At 61.2% G+C, this 20,118-nt stretch overlaps 1 protein-coding gene across 1 annotated transcript; it reads left to right on the plus strand.

Annotated features, from left to right (window-relative positions):
• Positions 1 to 1,799: 1,799 nt before the first annotated feature.
• LOC133264673 (nck-associated protein 1-like) lies at positions 1,800 to 19,793 on the plus strand (the record flags this gene model as incomplete). The annotated part of the gene is given in 20 exon segments (XM_061444508.1): positions 1,800 to 1,909; positions 2,004 to 2,136; positions 2,918 to 2,999; positions 4,506 to 4,564; positions 5,771 to 5,916; positions 7,123 to 7,255; positions 7,346 to 7,465; positions 9,378 to 9,517; positions 11,331 to 11,462; positions 11,979 to 12,197; positions 13,342 to 13,472; positions 14,350 to 14,447; positions 14,537 to 14,630; positions 16,195 to 16,277; positions 17,078 to 17,107; positions 17,109 to 17,159; positions 17,855 to 17,958; positions 18,618 to 18,733; positions 19,478 to 19,587; positions 19,674 to 19,793. Coding segments are annotated over 20 exon segments (2,202 nt in total), but the record flags the coding sequence as incomplete, so codon positions are not given.
• Between the last annotated feature and the right edge of the window lie 325 nt (positions 19,794 to 20,118).

Genomic DNA, 20,118 nt, shown 5'->3' on the forward strand with positions numbered 1-20,118 from the left:
TGGTGATGGGGATTATGACTTCCATGGGTCAATGGCTCCATGGGTCAATGTCTCCATGGGTCAATGGTTCCATGGGTCAATGTCTCCATGGGTCAATGTCTCCATGGGTCAATGTCTCCATGGGTCCCTGGTTCCATGGGTCAATGTCTCCATGGGTCAATGTCTCCATGGGTCCCTGGCTCCATGGGTCAATGGTTCCATGGGTCAATGTCTCCATGGGTCAATGTCTCCATGGGTCAATGTCTCCATGGGTCCCTGGCTCCATGGGTCAATGTCTCCATGGGTCAATGTCTCCATGGGTCCCTGGTTCCATGGGTCCCTGGTTCCATGGGTCCCTGGCTCCATGGGTCAATGTCTCCATGGGTCCCTGGTTCCATGGGTCCCTGGCTCCATGGGTCAATGTCTCCATGGGTCAATGTCTCCATGGGTCAATGTCTCCATGGGTCCCTGGCTCCATGGGTCAATGGCTCCATGGGTCCCTGGCTCCATGGGTCAATGTCTCCATGGGTCAATGGCTCCATGGGTCAATGTCTCCATGGGTCAATGTCTCCATGGGTCCCTGGCTCCATGGGTCAATGTCTCCATGGGTCAATGTCTCCATGGGTCAATGTCTCCATGGGTCAATGTCTCCATGGGTCCCTGGCTCCATGGGTCAATGTCTCCATGGGTCAATGTCTCCATGGGTCCCTGGCTCCATGGGTCAATGTCTCCATGGGTCAATGTCTCCATGGGTCAATGTCTCCATGGGTCCCTGGCTCCATGGGTCAATGTCTCCATGGGTCAATGTCTCCATGGGTCCCTGGTTCCATGGGTCAATGTCTCCATGGGTCAATGTCTCCATGGGTCCCTGGCTCCATGGGTCAATGTCTCCATGGGTCAATGTCTCCATGGGTCCCTGGTTCCATGGGTCAATGGTTCCATGGGTCAATGGTTCCATGGGTCAATGTCTCCATGGGTCAATGGTTCCATGGGTCAATGTCTCCATGGGTCAATGTCTCCATGGGTCAATGTCTCCATGGGTCCCTGGTTCCATGGGTCAATGTCTCCATGGGTCAATGTCTCCATGGGTCAATGTCTCCATGGGTCCCTGGCTCCATGGGTCAATGTCTCCATGGGTCCCTTGCCCCATGGGTCAATGTCTCCATGGGTCAATGTCTCCATGGGTCAATGTCTCCATGGGTCAATGTCTCCATGGGTCAATGGTTCCATGGGTCAATGTCTCCATGGGTCAATGTCTCCATGGGTCCCTGGCTCCATGGGTCAATGTCTCCATGGGTCAATGTCTCCATGGGTCAATGTCTCCATGGGTCAATGGTTCCATGGGTCAATGTCTCCATGGGTCAATGTCTCCATGGGTCAATGTCTCCATGGGTCCCTGGCTCCATGGGTCAATGTCTCCATGGGTCAATGTCTCCATGGGTCAATGTCTCCATGGGTCAATGGTTCCATGGGTCAATGTCTCCATGGGTCAATGTCTCCATGGGTCCCTGGCTCCATGGGTCAATGTCTCCATGGGTCAATGTCTCCATGGGTCAATGTCTCCATGGGTCAATGGCCCCATGGGTCAATGTCTCCATGGGTCCCTGTCTCCATGGGTCAATGGTTCCATGGGTCAATGGCCCCATGGGTCAATGTCTCCATGGGTCCCTGGTTCCATGGGTCAATGTCTCCATGGGTCAATGTCTCCATGGGTCAATGTCTCCATGGGTCAATGTCTCCATGGGTCAATGTCTCCATGGGTCAATGTCTCCATGGGTCAATGTCTCCATGGGTCCCTGCGCCCCCCATGTCCCCCCCAGGCCCTGCTCGTGTTCGTGGCTCTCTCCCTGTGCCGGGATGAGCTCCGCTGGCTCCTGCTTCACTGCGGGGGGGGGGCTCGGGGCAAGGCCCCGGAGGAGCCCCCGGACGGGTAAGGACCGGGCCCCCCCTCCCCCCCCCTGCCCCCCAACCTCCCCCCAGTGCCCCCCAAGTGTGGGGCTGGCGCTGAGCGGGCTCTGCCCCAGGCGGGTCCCCGAGCTCCTGCTCCTGGTGCTGCGGCTGCGGGCGCTGGTGCGGGGCCACGCGGGGCTCCTGCGGCGCCACCACGGGGGGGTCCTGGCGCGCTGCGAGGCCCCGCGGATCAGCGACATCGTCCAGGTGGGGGAGGGGGGGGCGCTCCCATCCCCAACCCCACCCCCACCCCCCCCATCCCATCCCCCCCCCATCCCCCTCCATCCCCATCCTCAACCCCACCCCCACCCCCATCCCATTCAACCCCCATCCCCCCCCAACCCCACCCCATCCCATCCCCATTCCCCCCCCCCACATTCCCCCCATCCCCATCCCAACCCCACCCCTGCCCAATCCCCACCCCCCCCTCATCCCCATCCCCACCCCCCCACCGCTGCCCCATCCCCACCCCAATCGCCCCCCCCATCCCATTCAACCCCCATCCCCCCCCCATCCCCCTCCACCCCCACCCCATCCCCACCTCACCCCCCCCACCCCCATCCCCACCCCATCCTCAACCCCACCCCCACCCCCATCCCATTCAACCTCCATCCCCCCCCACCCCCACCCCATCCCCATCCCATCCCCATTCCCCCCCCATTCCCCCCCATCCCAACCCCACCCATGCCCCATCCCCACCCCACCCCCCCCATCCCCATCCCCACCCCCACCCCATCCCATCCCCCCCCATCCCCATCCCAACCCCACCCCCACCCCTGCCCCATACCCACCCCCCCCATCCCCCCCCACCCCCACCCCATCCCATCCCCATCCCCCCCCATCCCAACCCCACCCCCACCCCTGCTCCATCCCATCCCCATCCCCATACCCACCCCCCCCATCCCAACCCCATCCCCACCCCCACCCCCACCCCCATCCCATTCAACCCCCATCCCCCCCCATCCCGATCCCATTCCCGTTTCCCCAGGACCTCTCTGTGTGTCCCGAGGAGGAATCCCTCATCCTCTCGTCCTTCGTCACCTCCCTCTCGGCGCTCCCACTTCATGACAGTATGGACCCCATTGTGCCCCATATGGACCCCATTGTACCCCATATGGACCCCATTGTGCCCCCATATGGACCCCATTGTGCCCCATATGGACCCCATTGTGCCCCCATATGGACCCCATTGTGCCCCATATGGACCCCATTGTGCCCCATATGGACCCCATTGTGCCCCCATATGGACCCCACTGTGCCCCATATGGACCCCATTGTGCCCCGATATGGACCCCATTGTGCCCCATATGGACCCCATTGTGCCCCCCATATGGACCCCATTGTGCCCCATATGGACCCCATTGTGCCCCATATGGACCCCACTGTGCCCCATATGGACCCCATTGTGCCCCATATGGACCCCACTGTGCCCCCCATATGGACCCCACTGTGCCCCGTATGGACCCCATTGTGCCCCCATATGGACCCCACTGTGCCCCCATATGGACCCCATTGTGCCCCCCATATGGACCCCACTGTGCCCCATATGGACCCCATTGTGCCCCCCATATGGACCCCACTGTGCCCCATATGGACCCCATTGTGCCCCATATGGACCCCACTGTGCCCCATATGGACCCCATTGTGCCCCATATGGACCCCACTGTGCCCCATATGGACCCCACTGTGCCCCATATGGACCCCATTGTGCCCCCATATGGACCCCACTGTGCCCCATATGGACCCCATTGTGCCCCCATATGGACCCCATTGTGCCCCCATATGGACCCCACTGTGCCCCCATATGGACCCCATTGTGCCCCCATATGGACCCCATTGTGCCCCCATATGGACCCCACTGTGCCCCCCATATGGACCCCATTGTGCCCCATATGGACCCCATTGTGCCCCCCATATGGACCCCATTGTGCTCCATATGGACCCCATTGTGCCCCATATGGACCCCATTGTGCCCCCCATATGGACCCCATTGTGCCCCCCATATGGACCCCATTGTGCCCCATATGGACCCCATTGTGCCCCCCATATGGACCCCATTGTGCCCCATATGGACCCCATTGTGCCCCCCATATGGACCCCATTGTGCCCCATATGGACCCCATTGTGCCCCCATATGGACCCCACTGTGCCCCATATGGACCCCATTGTGCCCCATATGGACCCCATTGTGCCCCCCATATGGACCCCATTGTGCCCCATATGGACCCCATTGTGCCCCCATATGGACCCCATTGTGCCCCATATGGACCCCATTGTGCCTCATATGGACCCCATTGTGCCCCATATGGACCCCATTGTGCCCCCATATGGACCCCATTGTGCCCCATATGGACCCCATTGTGCCCCCATATGGACCCCACTGTGCCCCATATGGACCCCATTGTGCCCCCATATGGACCCCATTGTGCCCTCATATGGACCCCATTGTGCCCCATATGGACCCCATTGTGCCCCATATGGACCCCATTGTGCCCCCATATGGACCCCATTGTGCCCCCCGGACCGATGCCCCCCCAGCCCTGCCTGGGCCCTGATGTCCCCCTGTTTCCCCCCAGTCGATGACCAGGAGCACTTTGACTTCACCGCGCTCCGCCTGGATTGGTTCCGGCTCCAGGTGCTGGCCCCGGCCCTCTCCTTGGCCCTGGCCCCATCCCCATCCTTGATCCCATCCCCATCCCCATCCTTGATCCCATCCCCATCCTTGATCCCATCCCCATCCTTGATCCCATCCCCATCCTTGATTCCATCCCCATCCTTGATCCCATCCCCATCCTTGATCCCATCCCCATCCTTGATTCCATCCCCATCCTTGATCCCATCCCCATCCTTGATCCCATCCCCATCCTTGATCCCATCCCCCATCCCCATCCTTGTTCCCATCCCCATCCTTGATCCCATCCCCATCCTTGATCCCATCCCCATCCTTGATTCCATCCCCATCCTTGATCCCATCCCCATCCTTGATCCCATCCCCATCCTTGATTCCATCCCCATCCTTGATCCCATCCCCATCCTTGATCCCATCCCCATCCTTGATTCCATCCCCATCCTTGATTCCATCCATATCCCCATCCCTGGCCCCGGCCCCATCCCCATCCTTGATCCCATCCCCATCCTTGATCCCATCCCCATCCTTGATCCCATCCCCATCCTTGATTCCATCCATATCCCCATCCCTTTCCCTCTCCTTGTCCCTTTCCCCATCCCAATCTCCATCCTTGTCCCATCCCCGTTCCCATTCCCACCCCCATCCTTGTTCCCATCCCCATTGCAATCCCCGTCCTTGCCCCATCTGCATCCCCATCCCCTTCCTCTCCCCATCCGTGTCCCTCTCCTTGTCCCATCCCCACCCCATCCCCATCCTTGTTCCCATCCCCATCCCAACCCTATCCCATCCCGTTCCTCTCTCCCCATCCCCATCCCCATCCCCATCCCCATCCCATCCCCACCCCATCCCCACCCCATCCCCACCCCATCCCCATCCCCCCCATCCCCATCCCCACCCCATCCCCACCTCATCCCCATTCCCATCCCCATCCCCATCCCCATCCCCATCCCATTCCCATCCCCACCCCATCCCCATCCCCATCCCCATCCCCATCCCCATCCCCATCCCATCCCCATCTCCATCCCCATCCATCCCCATCCCCATCCATTACTGTCCCCTTTCCTGCACCCATCCCCATCCCCATCCCCATCCCCATCCCCACCCCCACCCCATCCCCACCCCATCCCCATCCCATCCCATCCCCATCCCATCCCATCCCCACCCCCATCCTTGTCCCATCCCCATCCCACCCCCATGTCCCTCTCCCCCCAGGCCTACACGAGCGTTGCGGGGGCCGCGGTGCCGCGGGGCTGCGTTGCGGCCGTGGCTCGGGCCATGAACCCCATCGTGTTCCGCACCAAGCTCCTGGACTCCCTGCCCCAGCTCCTGGACGAGGTCTCCGACCTCTCCGACCTCTGGTGAGCCCCATAGCGGGGGTGGGGTGGGGGCCCCACCGCCTCCTGCCCCATGGATGGGGCCCCACCGCCTCCTGCCCCATGGATGGGGCCCGCGGGGGGCGGGATGCGGGTGGTACCCAGGGGAGAGGGAGGGCGCCATGGGGAGAGTGATGGGGAACGGGGGCACGGGGGTGACAGATCCCAGCTCCTGCCCCGTTCCTGACCCATTCCTGACCCATTCCTGACCCATTCCTGACCCATTCCTGACCCATTCCTGCCCCGTTCCTGCCCCATTCCTGCCCCATTCCTGCCCCCATTCCTGCCCTGTTCCTGACCCATTCCTGCCCCATTCCTGCCCCGTTCCTGCCCCATTCCTGCCCCATTCCTGCCCCGTTCCTGACCCATTCCTGACCCGTTCCTGACCCATTCCTGCCCCATTCCTGACCCATTCCTGACCCGTTCCTGCCCCATTCCTGCCCCATTCCTGCCCCATTCCTGACCCATTCCTGCCCCATTCCTGCCCCATTCCTGACCCCATTCCTGACCCATTCCTGACCCGTTCCTGCCCCATTCCTGCCCCATTCCTGCCCCATTCCTGACCCATTCCTGCCCCATTCCTGCCCCATTCCTGACCCATTCCTGACCCATTTGCCCCATTCCTGCCCCTTCTCCTGCCCCATTCCTGCCCCATTTGCCCCTTCTCCTGCCCCATTCCTGCCCCGTTCCTGACCCATTCCTTCCCCATTCCTGCCTTTTCCCCATTCCTGTCCCATTCCTGACCCATTCCTGCCCCATCTCCTGCCCCATTCTGCCCTGTTCCTGACCCTTCTGCCCCATTCCTGCCCCATTTGCCCCATTCCTGTCCTATCTCCTGCCCCATTCCTGCCTCATTTGCCCCTTCTCCTGCCCCATTCCTGCTCCATCTCCTGCCCCATTCCTGCTTCATCTCCTGCCCCATTCCTGCCCCTTTTCTGCCCCTTCTCTTGCCCCGTTCCTGCCCCATCTCCTGCCCCATTCCTGTCCCATTCCTGCCCCATCTCCTGTCCCATTTCTACCCCATCCCTGCCCCTTCTCCCACCCCATTCCCACCCCATTCCTGCCCCATCCCTGCCCCATCTCCCACCCCATTCCCACCCCATTCCTGCCCCATCTCCCACCCCATTCCCACCCCATTCCTGCCCCATCTCCCACCCCATTCCCACCCCATTCCTTCCTCCCCCTTTGCAGCTTCTTTCCTCGCCCCATGGAGAAGATGTTCCTGTCCACGCTGGAGGAGCCCTCGATGCTCCGCTACAGCATCGCCTTCCCCTTGCTCTGCAGCCACTTCTCCCACTGCCTCCACCCCATGTGCCCCGAGGAGGTGGGATCCTGCCCATGGGGATGCTATGGGGGGGGGGGGGGGGTGTCCGGACCCACATCCCACTCTGGACCCATACCTCTGCCATTGCAGTATCCCCACCTGAAGGCAGCAGCCCTAGGGATGTGCAATAGGTACCTGGAGGAGATGGCTCGCCGGGCCAGCTCCTGCATCCTGGATGCTTGTGCTGAGCAGCACAGGCTCAGCGAGCAGGTGGGGCCAGCAGCACCCTTGGGGGCTCCCTGGGCCCTTCGGGACCATGGGATCGGGGGCCGGGTGTTGGGAAGAGCCTCAAAGCTCCTCCTGTTCTATGGGGCAGGGATGGGGCATCCAAAGCTGCTCCGGCCAAGCCCTTCCTCGGGGCTCCAGGGTGTCCACGGCCTTTGGGGGCTCTGCGTTCTCTTGTCCCCATCCATCCTTGTCCCTGTTCTTGTCCCCATCCATCCTTGTCCCTGTTCTTGTCCCCATCCCCATCTCTTGTTCCCATCCATCCTTGTCCCTGTTCTTGTCCCCATCCCCATCTCTTGTTCCCATCCATCCTTGTCCCTGTTCTTGTCCACATCCCCATCTCTTGTTCCCATCCATCCTTGTCCCTGTTCTTGTCCCCATCCCCATCTCTTGTTCCCATCCATCCTTGTCCCTGTTCTTGTCCCCATCCCCATCTCTTGTCCCCATCCATCCCTGTCCCCATCCTTGTTCCCATCCATCCTTGTCCCTGTTCTTGTCCCCATCCATCCTTGTCCCTGTTCTTGTCCCCATCCCCATCTCCTTGTTCCCATCCATCCTTGTTCCTGTTTGGGCCCCATCCATCCTTGTTCCCATCCATCCTTGTCCCCATCCTTGTTCCCATCCATCCTTGTCCCCATCCTTGTCCCCATCCTTGTTCCCATCCATCCTTGTCCCCATCCTTGTTCCCATCCATCCTTGTCCCCATCCTTGTCCCCATCCTTGTTCCCATCCTTGTTCCCATCCATCCTTGTCCCCATCCCTGTCCCCATCCATCCCTGTCCCCATTCTTGTTCCCATCCATCCTTGTCCCCATCCTTCCCCCATCCCCATCTTTGTCTCCATCCCTATCCCCATCCATCCTTATCCCTATTCTTGTCCCCATCCATCCTTGTCCCTGTCCTCATCCCCATTCTCATCCTTGTCCCCATCCATCCCTGTCCCCATTCTTGTTCCCATCTATCCCTGTCCCCATCCTTGCCCCCATCCCCATCTTAGTCTCCATCCCTGTCCCCATCCATCCTTGTCCCTGTTCTTGTCCCCATCCTCATCCCCATCTCTTGTTCCCATCCATCCTTATCCCTATTCTTGCCCCCATCAATCCTTGTCTCCATCCTTGCCCCCATCCCTGTCTCCATCCATCCTTGTCCCTGTCCTTATCCCCATTCCCATCCCTGTCCCCATCCATCCTTGTCCCCATTTTCTTGTTCCCATCCATCCCTGTCCCCATCCATCCTTATCCCTATTCTTGTCTCCATCCATCCTTGTCCCTGTCCTTATCCCCATTCCCATCCTTGTCCCTATCCATCCCTGTCCCCATCCATCCTTGTTCCCATTTTCTTGTTCCCATCCATCCCTGTCCTCATCCATCCTTATCCCTATTCTTGTCTCCATCCATCCTTGTCCCTGTCCTTATCCCCATTCCCATCCCTGTCCCCATCCATCCTTATCTCTGTTCTTGTCCCCATCCATCCTTGTCCCTGTCCTTATCCCCATTCCCATCCTTGTCCCCATCCATCCCTGTCCCCATCCATCCTTGTCCCCATCCTCTTCCCCATCTCCTTGTCCCCATCCCCATCCTTATCCCTATTCTCTCCCCCATCCATCCTTGTCCCCATCTTGTTCCCATCCATCCCTGTCCCCATCCATCCTTATCCCTATTCTTGTCTCCATCCATCCTTGTCCCTGTCCTTATCCCCATTCCCATCCTTGTCCCCATCCATCCCTGTCCCCATCCATCCCCATCCTTATCCCTGTTCTCTCCCCCATCCCTCTCCCCATCCTTGCATCCTCCTGGAGCCCCGTGCTCCCCATGGCGATAGCGATGGGTGGGAAGGGGGCAGGACCTGGAGGTCCCGTTTGGGGTCTGCCCTCTGTAACCCTGCCCCACATCCCCCAGCTGCTGCCCAAGCACTGCGCCTCCACCCTCAGCAAGGCCCGGGGCAAGCAGAGCCTCAAGCAAGGAGCCAAGAAAGGGGAGAGCGAGAGGGAGAAACCCGGGGCTGAGAGCCAGAGGAGGGACCGGAGCCTGAGCACCAAGTGAGGGGCACCGGGGGGCAAGGGAGGGGTGGAGGGGATGGAGGGGATGGAGAGGGGATGGTGGGTACCAGACATTGGGGATGGAGAGGGGATGGAGAGGGGATGGAGAGGGGATGGAGAGGGGGTGGAGAGGGGATGGTGGGTACCAGGCACAGGGGATGGAGAGGGGATGGAGAGGGGATGGAGAGGGGATGGAGAGGGGATGGAGTGGGGATGGAGAGGGGATGGAGAGGGGATGGAGTGGGGATGGAGAGAGGATGGAGAGGGGATGGAGAGAGGATGGAGAGGGGATGGAGAGGGGATGGAGTGGGGATGGAGAGGGGATGGAGAGGGGATGGAGTGGGGATGGAGAGAGGATGGAGAGGGGATGGAGAGGGGATGGAGAGGGGATGGAGTGGGGATGGAGAGAGGATGGAGAGGGGATGGAGAGGGGATGGAGTGGGGATGGAGAGGGGATGGAGAGGGGATGGAGTGGGGATGGAGAGAGGATGGAGAGGGGATGGAGAGGGGATGGAGAGGGGATGGAGAGAGGATGGAGAGGGGGTGGAGAGGGGATGGAGAGAGGATGGAGAGGGGATGGTGGGTACCAGGCACAGGGGATGGAGAGGGGATGGAGAGGGGATGGAGAGGGGATGGAGAGGGGATGGAGAGAGGATGGAGAGGGGATGGTGGGTACCAGACATTGGGGATGGAGAGGAGCTGATGGGTACCAGACATTGGGGATGGAGAGGGGATGGTGGGTACCAGGCACAGGGGATGGAGAGGAGCTGATGGGTACCAGACATTGGGGATGGAGAGGGGATGGTGGGTACCAGGCACTGGGGATGGAGAGGGGATGGTGGGTACCAGACATTGGGGATGGAGAGGAGCTGATGGGTACCAGACATTGGGGATGGAGAGGGGATGGTGGGTACCAGACACTGGGGATGGAGAGGGGATGGTGGGTACCAGACATTGGGGATGGAGAGGAGCTGATGGGTACCAGACATTGGGGATGGAGAGGGGATGGTGGGTACCAGACATTGGGGATGGAGAGGGGATGGTGGGTACCAGGCACTGGGGATGGAGAGGAGCTGATGGGTACCAGACATTGGGGATGGAGAGGGGATGGTGGGTACCAGACATTGGGGATGGAGAGGGGATGGTGGGTACCAGACATTGGGGATGGAGAGGAGCTGATGGGTACCAGACATTGGGGATGGAGAGGGGATGGTTGATGGTGGGTACCAGACATTGGGGATGACCGCTTGGTGCCGTGAGGCCCTGCGGTGCCCATGGGGCTGTGCCATGGGGCTGTGCCCATGGGGCTGTGTCATGGGGCTGTGCCATGGGGCTGTGCCATGGGGCTGCACCATGGGGCTGTGCCCATGGGGCTGTGCCATGGGGCTGTGCCATGGGGCTGTGCCCATGGGGCTGTGTCATGGGGCTGTGCCATGGGCTGTGTCATGGGGCTGTGCCCATGGGGCTGTGCCATGGGGCTGTGCCATGGGGCTGTGTCAGGGGCTGTGCCATGGGGCTGTGCCATGGGGCTGTGTCATGGGGCTGTGTCATGGGGCTGTGCCATGGGGCTGTGTCATGGGGCTGTGCCATGGGGCTGTGTCATGGGGCTGTGCCCATGGGGCTGTGCCATGGGGCTGTGCCATGGGGCTGTGTCCATGGGGCTGTGCCATGGGCTGTGCCATGGGGCTGTGTCATGGGGCTGTGCCATGGGGCTGTGCCATGGGGCTGTGTCATGGGGCTGTGCCCATGGGGCTGTGCCATGGGGCTGTGCCATGGGGCTGTCCGTGCCCCACGGCTCCTGTCCCCCCCCCAGCCTGGACAAACTGCACCAGGCCCTGTCCGAGCTGTCCCGGAGCTTCGGCCACGCGCCCGCCTTCAGCGTCTTCGAGCACACGGTGACCCCGGGGGAGTACCTGGGCCGGCACCTGGAGACCCGGCTCAGCCGGTGGGGACCCAACCATGGCAGGGGGGGGACCCCAACTGCGGCCCTTGGGCATCCCCATCCCACCCATCCCCATCCCGATCCTGATCCTGATCCCATCCCCATCCCCACCCCATCCCCACCCATCCCCATCCCCATCCCCATCCCATCCCCACCCATCCCCATCCCATCCCCATCCCATCCCCACCCATCCCCATCCCCATCCCCATCCCATCCCCATCCCCACCCCATCCCATCCCCATCCCCATCCCCACCCATCCCCACCCCATCCCATCCCCATCCCATCCCCACCCATCCCCATCCCCATCCCCACCCATCCCCATCCCCATCCCATCCCCACCCCATCCCCATCCCATCCCCACCCCATCCCCACCCCATCCCCATCCCCATCCCATCCCCACCCATCCCCACCCATCCCCATCCCCATCCCATCCCCCCCCACCCCATCCCCATCCCATCCCCATACCCACCCATCCCATCCCCACCCATCCCCACCCCATCCCCATCCCATCCCCACAGAGCCATCGTGGCCCTGGCAGGCTACAACCAGAGCCCCCATGCTGTGACCCGGCCCTCGGAGGTCCTGGCTGGGCTCCGCTCCTACGTGGGCTCCATCCAGACGTGGGGCCGGGCGCTGGGCTTGGACCCGGGGCGCCTCATCCGCAGCGTCCTCCTGCAGCAGACCCAGCCCCGCGATGGGGCCGGCGAGCCCACGCTCACCTCCATCTACACCAACTGGTGGGTCCTGCCCCATGTCTGTGGGTCCTGCCCCATGTCTGTGGGTCCTGCCCCATGTCTGTGGGTCCTGCCCCATGCCTGTGGGTCCTGCCCCATGTCCTGTGGGTCCTGCCCCATGTCTGTGGGTCCTGCCCCATGTCCTGTGGGTCCTGCCCCATGCCTGTGGGTCCTGCCCCATGTCTGTGGGTCCTGCCCCATTCCTTGTGGGTCCTGCCCCATGTCTGTGGGTCCTGCCCCATGTCTGTGGGTCCTGCCCCATGTCTGTGGGTCCTGCCCCATGTCCTGTGGGTCCTGCCCCATGTCTGTGGGTCCTGCCCCATTCCTTGTGGGTCCTGCCCCATGTCTGTGGGTCCTGCCCCATGTCTGTGGGTCCTGCCCCATGCCCTGTGGGTCCTGCCCCATGTCTGTGGGTCCTGCCCCATGTCCTGTGGGTCCTGCCCCATGCCTGTGGGTCCTGCCCCATGCCTGTGGGTCCTGCCCCATGTCTGTGGGTCCTGCCCCATGCCTGTGGGTCCTGCCCCATGTCTGTGGGTCCTGCCCCATGCCTGTGGGTCCTGCCCCATGTCTGTGGGTCCTGCCCCATGCCTGTGGGTCCTGCCCCATGTCCTGTGGGTCCTGCCCCATGCCTGTGGGTCCTGCCCCATGTCTGTGGGTCCTGCCCCATTCCTTGTGGGTCCTGCCCCATGCCTGTGGGTCCTGCCCCATGCCTGTGGGTCCTGCCCCATGTCTGTGGGTCCTGCCCCATTCCTTGTGGGTCCTGCCCCATGTCTGTGGGTCCTGCCCCATTCCTTGTGGGTCCTGCCCCATGTCTGTGGGTCCTGCCCCATGTCCTGTGGGTCCTGCCCCATGTCTGTGGGTCCTGCCCCATTCCTTGTGGGTCCTGCCCCATGTCTGTGGGTCCTGCCCCATTCCTTGTGGGTCCTGCCCCATGCCTGTGGGTCCTGCCCCATGTCTGTGGGTCCTGCCCCATGCCCTGTGGGTCCTGCCCCATGCCCTGTGGGTCCTGCCCCATGTCTGTGGGTCCTGCCCCATGTCTGTGGGTCCTGCCCCATGTCCTGTGGGTCCTGCCCCATGCCTGTGGGTCCTGCCCCATGTCCTGTGGGTCCTGCCCCATTCCTTGTGGAATTCCGCACCCCCCTTGCAGGTACCTGGAGGCTCTGCTGCGCCAGGCCAGCACCGGCGCCGTGCTCCTGGCCCCCTCCATGCAGGCGTTCACCGTGGGGCAGGGCCGGGGGGACCCCGGCTTCGACCCTGCCGAGTTCTCGGATGTGACCGGTGCGGGGATGGGGGGGGGGGGGCATCGCCCCATGGATGCGCGGTGATCTCCCCATCCTTGTTCCATCCATCCCTGGCCCCATCCCTGGCCCCATCCATCCTTTCCTCACCTCCTTGTCCCCATCCATCCCCATCCTCATTCTCATCTCCATCCATTATTGTCCCCTTTCCTGTACCCATCCCAATCCCCATCCCCATCCTCATCCTCATCCCCATCCCCATCCCTGTCCCCATTGTTGTTCCCATCCATCCCTGTCCCCATCCCTGTCCCCATTGTCCCCATCCATCCCCATCCCCATCCCCATCCATCCCCATCCATTATTGTCCCTTTTCCTGTACCCATCCCCATCCATCCTTGTCCCCATCCCCATCCATCCCCATCCATTATTGTCCCCTTTCCTGCACCCATCCCCATCCATCCCCATCCCCATGTCCATCCCCATGTCCATCCCCATCCCCATCCATTACTGTCCCCTTTCCTGTACCCATCCCCATCCCCATCCATCCCCATCCATCCCCATCCATCCCCATCCATCCCCATCCCCATCCCCATCCCCATCCCCATCCCCATCCCCATCCATCCCCATCCCCATCCCCATCCCCATCCATCCCCATCCCCATCCCATCCCCATCCCCATCCCCATCCCCATCCCCATCCCCATCCCCATCCCCATCCCATCCCCATCCCCATCCCCATCCCCATCCATCCCCATCCCCATCCCCATCCCCATCCCCATCCCCATCCCCATCCATCCCCATCCCCATCCATCCCCATCCCCATCCCCATCCCCATCCATCCCCATCCATCCCCATCCATTACTGTCCCCTTTCCTGCACCCATTCCCATCCATCCTTGTCCGTGTCTCTCCCCCCCCAGAGATGCGGGCCCTCGCCGAGCTCCTGGGTCCCTACGGGATGCAGTTCCTGAGCGCCAACCTGCTGTGGCACGTGGGCTCGCAGCTCTCCGAGCTCCAGGTGGGGCTGGGTCCCGCCGCCGGGGCCGGGGCCGGCTCCGGAGGGGCGGCGGGAGCGGCGCGGTGCCACGGCCCCCGCTGTGCCCGCAGAAACTGGTGGCCCAGAACATGGACGTGCTGCTGCAGCTGCGCGCCCGCTGCCGCCGGACCGGGGACCTGGGGGCCCTGCTGCCGCGGCTCACATGTGAGACGTGTACATGTGTGTGCGTGTACGTGTACATGTGTGTGCGTGTACATGTGTGTGTGTGTACATGTGTGTGCGTGTACGTGTGTGTGTGTACATGTGTGTGCGTGTACGTGTACATGTGTGTGTGTACATGTGTGTGTGTACATGTGTGTACATGTGTGTGTGTACATGTGTGTGTGTACATGTGTGTGCGTGTACATGTGTGTGTGTGTACATGTGTGTGTGTGTACATGTGTGTGCGTGTACGTGTGTGTGTGTACATGTGTGTGCGTGTACGTGTACATGTGTGTGTGTACATGTGTGTGTGTACATGTGTGTACATGTGTGTGTGTACATGTGTGTGTGTACATGTGTGTGCGTGTACGTGTGCATGTGTGTGCGTGTACGTGTGTGTGCATTTACATGTGTGTACGTGTACATGTGTGTGTGTACGTGTACATGTGTGTGTGTGTACGTGTACATGTGTGTGTGTACGTGTGTGTGTGTACGTGTACATGTGTGTGTGTGTGTGCGTGTACATGTGTGCGTGTACGTGTACATGTGTGTGTGTGCGTGTACGTGTACATGTGTGTACGTGTACATGTGTGTACGTGTACATGTGTGTGTGTGCGTGTACATGTGTGCGTGTACGTGTACATGTGTGTGTGTGCGTGTACATGTGTGTGTGTACATGTACATGTGTGTACGTGTACATGTGTGTGTGCATTTACATGTGTGTGTGTACATGTGTGTGTGTGCATTTACGTGTGTGTGTGTGTACGTGTGTGTGTGTACGTGTACATGTGTGTACGTGTGTGTGTACGTGTACATGTGTGTGTGTACATGTGTGTGTACATGTGTGTGTACATGTGTGTGTACATGTGTGTACATGTGTGTGTACATGTGTGTGTGTACATGTGTGTACGTGTGCATTTACATGTGTGTGCACGTGTGTGTGTACATGTGTGTGTACATGTGTGTACGTGTGCATGTACGTGTGTGTGTACATGTGCATTTACATGTGTGTGCATATGCGTACATACCTGTACATGAGTGTGAATACCTCTACATTACTGTACATATGTGTACATACGTGTACATACATGTGCATAAGTGTACATACATGTACATACCTGTACTACATGTACATATGTGTACATACATCTACATAGGTGTGCATACCTGTACATACTTGTACATACGTGTACGTACATGTACCTACATGTACATATGTGTACGTACATATACATACGTGTACATACATGTTCATACATGTACATACCTGCACTACGTGTACATACGTGTACATCCATCTACATACATGTAAATACATGTGCATATCTGTACATATGTGTGCATACCTGTACGTACTTGTACATACGTGTACGTACTTGTACATATGTGTACGTACATGTACATACGTGTACGTACATATACATACGTGTTCATACATGTACATACGTGTTTATACATGTACATACCTGTTCATACCTGTACATACGTGTTCATTCATGTACATACATGTACGTACGTGTTCATACATGTACATACATGTACATACGTGTACACGCGTGTCCTGCAGCGGCCGAGAACGTCCTGAAGCGCATGATCATCATCGGCGAGATCCTGAGCTTCCGCGCCCTGGCCCAGCAGGGCCTGCGGGAGGTGGGTGCCCCCCACCCATAGGATCCCCACCCCATGGCACCCCCGGCTATGGGTGCCTCAACCACGGGACCCCCAACAATGGGACCCCCACCCCATGGGAGCCCCACTCTATGGGTGCCTCAACCACGGGACCCCCAACAATGGGATCCTCAACTATGGTTGCCTCAACCATGGGACCCCCAACAATGGGACCCCCACCCCATGGGAGCCCCACTCTATGGGTGCCTCAACCACGGGACCCCCAACAATGGGATCCTCAACTATGGTTGCCTCAACCATGGGACCCCCAACCCATGGGACCCCCAACCCATGGGATACCCAACCCATAGGAACTCAACCATGGGACCCCCAACCCATGGGACCCCCAACCCATGGGACCCCCAACACATGGAACCCCCAACCCATGGGACCCCCAACCCATGGGGACCCCCAACCCATAGGACCTCAACCATGGGACCCCCAACCCATGGGACCCCCAACACATGGGACCCCCAACCCATGGGATACCCAACCCATAGGAACTCAACCATGGGACCCCCAACCCATGGGACCCCCAACCCATGGGATACCCAACCCATAGGAACTCAACCATGGGACCCCCAACCCATGGGATACCCAACCCATAGGACCTCAACTATGGGATCCGCAGCCCATGGAGCCCCCAACCCAAGGACCCCCAATCTACAGGACCTCAACCATGAGACCCACACCCATGGGACCTCCAGTGATGGAGCCCTCACCCATGGCAACACCACCCATGGGACCCCGCACCCTATGGAGCATCCCCCTTCCCTCCGCAGGTCCTGTCCCACCACTGCCCCTTCCTGATGGGGCCCCATTGAGAGCCTGATGGATACTGTGACCCCAGAGACCGACATCCAGGTGGGATGGGGATGGGATGGGGTGGGGTGGGAATGGGATAGGGATGGGATGGGGATGGGATGGGATGGGGATGGGGTGGGGATGGGGTTGGGGTGGGGATGGGATGGGGATGGGATGGGGATGGGGAAGGGATGGGGATGGGGATGGGGATGGGATGGGGATGGGGATGGGGATGGGGATGGGGATGGGGTGGGGATGGGGATGGGGTGGGGATGGGATGGGGATGGGATGGGGATGGGGGATGGGATGGGGATGGGGATGGGGATGGGATGGGATGGGGATGGGGTTGGGGTGGGGATGGGGATGGGGATGGGATGGGGATGGGGTTGGGGTGGGGATGGGGATGGGGATGGGATGGGGATGGGGTTGGGGTGGGATGGATGGGGATGGGGATGGGCTGGGTATGGGGTTGGGGTGGGGATGGGATGGATGGGGATGGGGATGGGATGGGGATGGGGTTGGGGTGGGGATGGGGATGGGGATGGGATGGTGGATGGGGTTGGGGTGGGGATGGGATGGGGATGGGATGGGGATGGGGCTGGGGCATGGGATGGATGGGGATGGGATGGGGATGGGATGGGGATGGGATGGGGTGGGGATGGGATGAATATGGGGTTGGGAACAAATGGATGGGGATGGGGATGGGCAGGGATGGGTCCCCAGCCCTGACCCCCACGTCCCCTTTGTCCCCTCAGGTCACCCTGAGCCTCTTCGAGCTGGCCTCGGCTGCGGGCATCCCGTGCGAGGTGGACCCTGCGCTGGTCAATGTCCTCGCTGGCAGAGAGACCGGTACTGATGGGTGCTGCTGGGTGCTCCTGGGTGCTGCTGGGTGCTGCTGGGGGCTGCTGGGTGCTGCTGGGTGCTCCTGGGTGCTGCTGGTGGTGCTGGGTGCTGATGGGTGCTGCTGGGTGCTGATGGGTATCACTGGGTGCTGATGGGTATCACTGGGCACTGCTGGGTACCACTGGGTGCTGCTGGGTACCACTGGTGCTGATGGGTACTGCTGGGTGCTGCTGGGGGCTGCTGGGTACCACTGGGTGCTGCTGGGTGCTGCTGGGGGCTGCTGGGGGCTCCTGGGGGCTGCTGGGTGCTGCTGGGTGCTGATGGGTACCACTGGGTGCTGCTGGGGGCTGCTGGGTGCTGCTGGGGGCTGCTGGGGGGCTGCTGGTGGTGTTGGGTGCTTCTGGGTGCTGATGGGTATCACTGGGTTCTGATGGGTATCACTGGGTGCTGATGGGTACTGCTGGGTGCTGATGGGTACTGCTGGGTATCATTGGGTACTGCTGGGTACCACTGGGTGCTGATGGGTGCCGCTGGGTACCACTGGGTATCACTGGGTGCCACTGGGGTGCCACTGGGCATCACTGGGTACCTCTGGGTACCACTGGGTGCCACCGGGGGTGCCGCCCCCGTGTCCCCCCCATGTCCCCATGGGGGGTCCCGCTGTCCCCCCCCCAGCTGGTTCCTCCCAGAGGAGCAGTCCAAGCTCTGCTCCCTGCTCCTGCTCTTCGTGGCCGTGGCCCTGCCCCTGCTGGCCTCCGACCCCACATCCGCCTGCAGCCCCGAGCTGGACGGTGAGGGCAGGGCCGGCCCCACGGCCCCATGGGGCACCCCCCGCTCACCGCTGCCCCGGAGCTTCCCTTGGCCCCAGCCTGGCCCCCCGCTCACCCTGAGAGCCCAGCGCCCCATGGCCCAGCATCCCCCATGGCCCAACGTCCCCACATCCCCCATCCCACATCCCCATATCCACATCCCCATCTCCCACAATTCCTACACCCCCCATCCCATATCCCCCATCGCCATCTCCCCCCATCCCATATCCCCCATCCCCATCTCCCCCATCGCCATCTCCCCCCATCTCCCATCCCCTCATCCCCATCCCATCCCCATCTCCCATCCCCATATCCCAAATCCCATATCCCGCATCCCATCCCCCACTCCCCTCTCCCCCATCCCATCTCCCCTCCCATCTCCCCCATCCCCATCTCCCACATTCCCATCTCCCCCCATCCCATCTCCCCACATCCCCCATCCCCATCTCCCCCATCCCCATCTCCCCCCATCCCCACACCCCACATCCCCCATCCCCACCCCCACCACATCTCCCCCATCCCCACACCCCCCATCCCATATCCTCCATCCCCACATCCCCCATCCCATCCCCACCCCCCCCACCCCATCTCCCCCCATCCCCACACCCCCCATCCCATCCCCACCCCCCCACCCCATCTCCCCCCATCCCCACACCCCCCATCCCATATCCCCACACCCCCCATCCCATCCCCATCCCCACCCATCTCCCCCCATGTCCCCCCCAGGCTCCCCCAACAACCTGCACTGCCTGGCCACGGCCATCGCCCAGCTCTCGGCCGCCCTCTTCACCCTCCACAAGGAGGACATCGAGGGGCACCTCAAGGACTTCCTGCTGGTGAGAGCACCCATGGGTGCTGCAGCACCCACCCCGGGCACCCATGGGGTCCCTGTCACCTGGAGCTGATCTGGGTCCACCCTTAGGTGGCCTCCAGCAGCCTCCTGCAGCTGGGGCAGGACACGGAGGGGGTGCGGGCGCGGAGCCGCGACTCCATCGCCCTGCTCCTGCAACTGGTGGGTGCCAATGGGTGCTAAGGGGTGGTAATGGGTGTTAATGGGGTCAATGGGTGCTAAGGGGTGCTAATGGGTGTTAATGGGGGTCAATGGGTGCTAAGGGGTGGTAATGGGTGTTAATGGGTGCCAATGGGTGCTAAGGGGTGGTAATGGGTGTTAATGGGTGCCAATGGGTGCTAAGGGGTGGTAATGGGTGTTAATGGGTGCCAATGGGTGCTAAGGGGGTGGTAATGGGTGTTAATGGGGGTCAATGGGTGCTAAGGGGTGGTAATGGGTGTTAATGGGTGCCAATGGGTGCTAAGGGGTGGTAATGGGTGTTAATGGGTGCCAATGGGTGTTAAGGGGTGGTAATGGG

This window comes from Pezoporus flaviventris, unplaced genomic scaffold (assembly GCF_033815535.1).
Source record: "Pezoporus flaviventris isolate CSIRO_AGI_PZ_B2104156 unplaced genomic scaffold, CSIRO_AGI_Pfla_v1 ptg000941l, whole genome shotgun sequence".
NCBI lineage: Eukaryota > Metazoa > Chordata > Aves > Psittaciformes > Psittacidae > Pezoporus > Pezoporus flaviventris.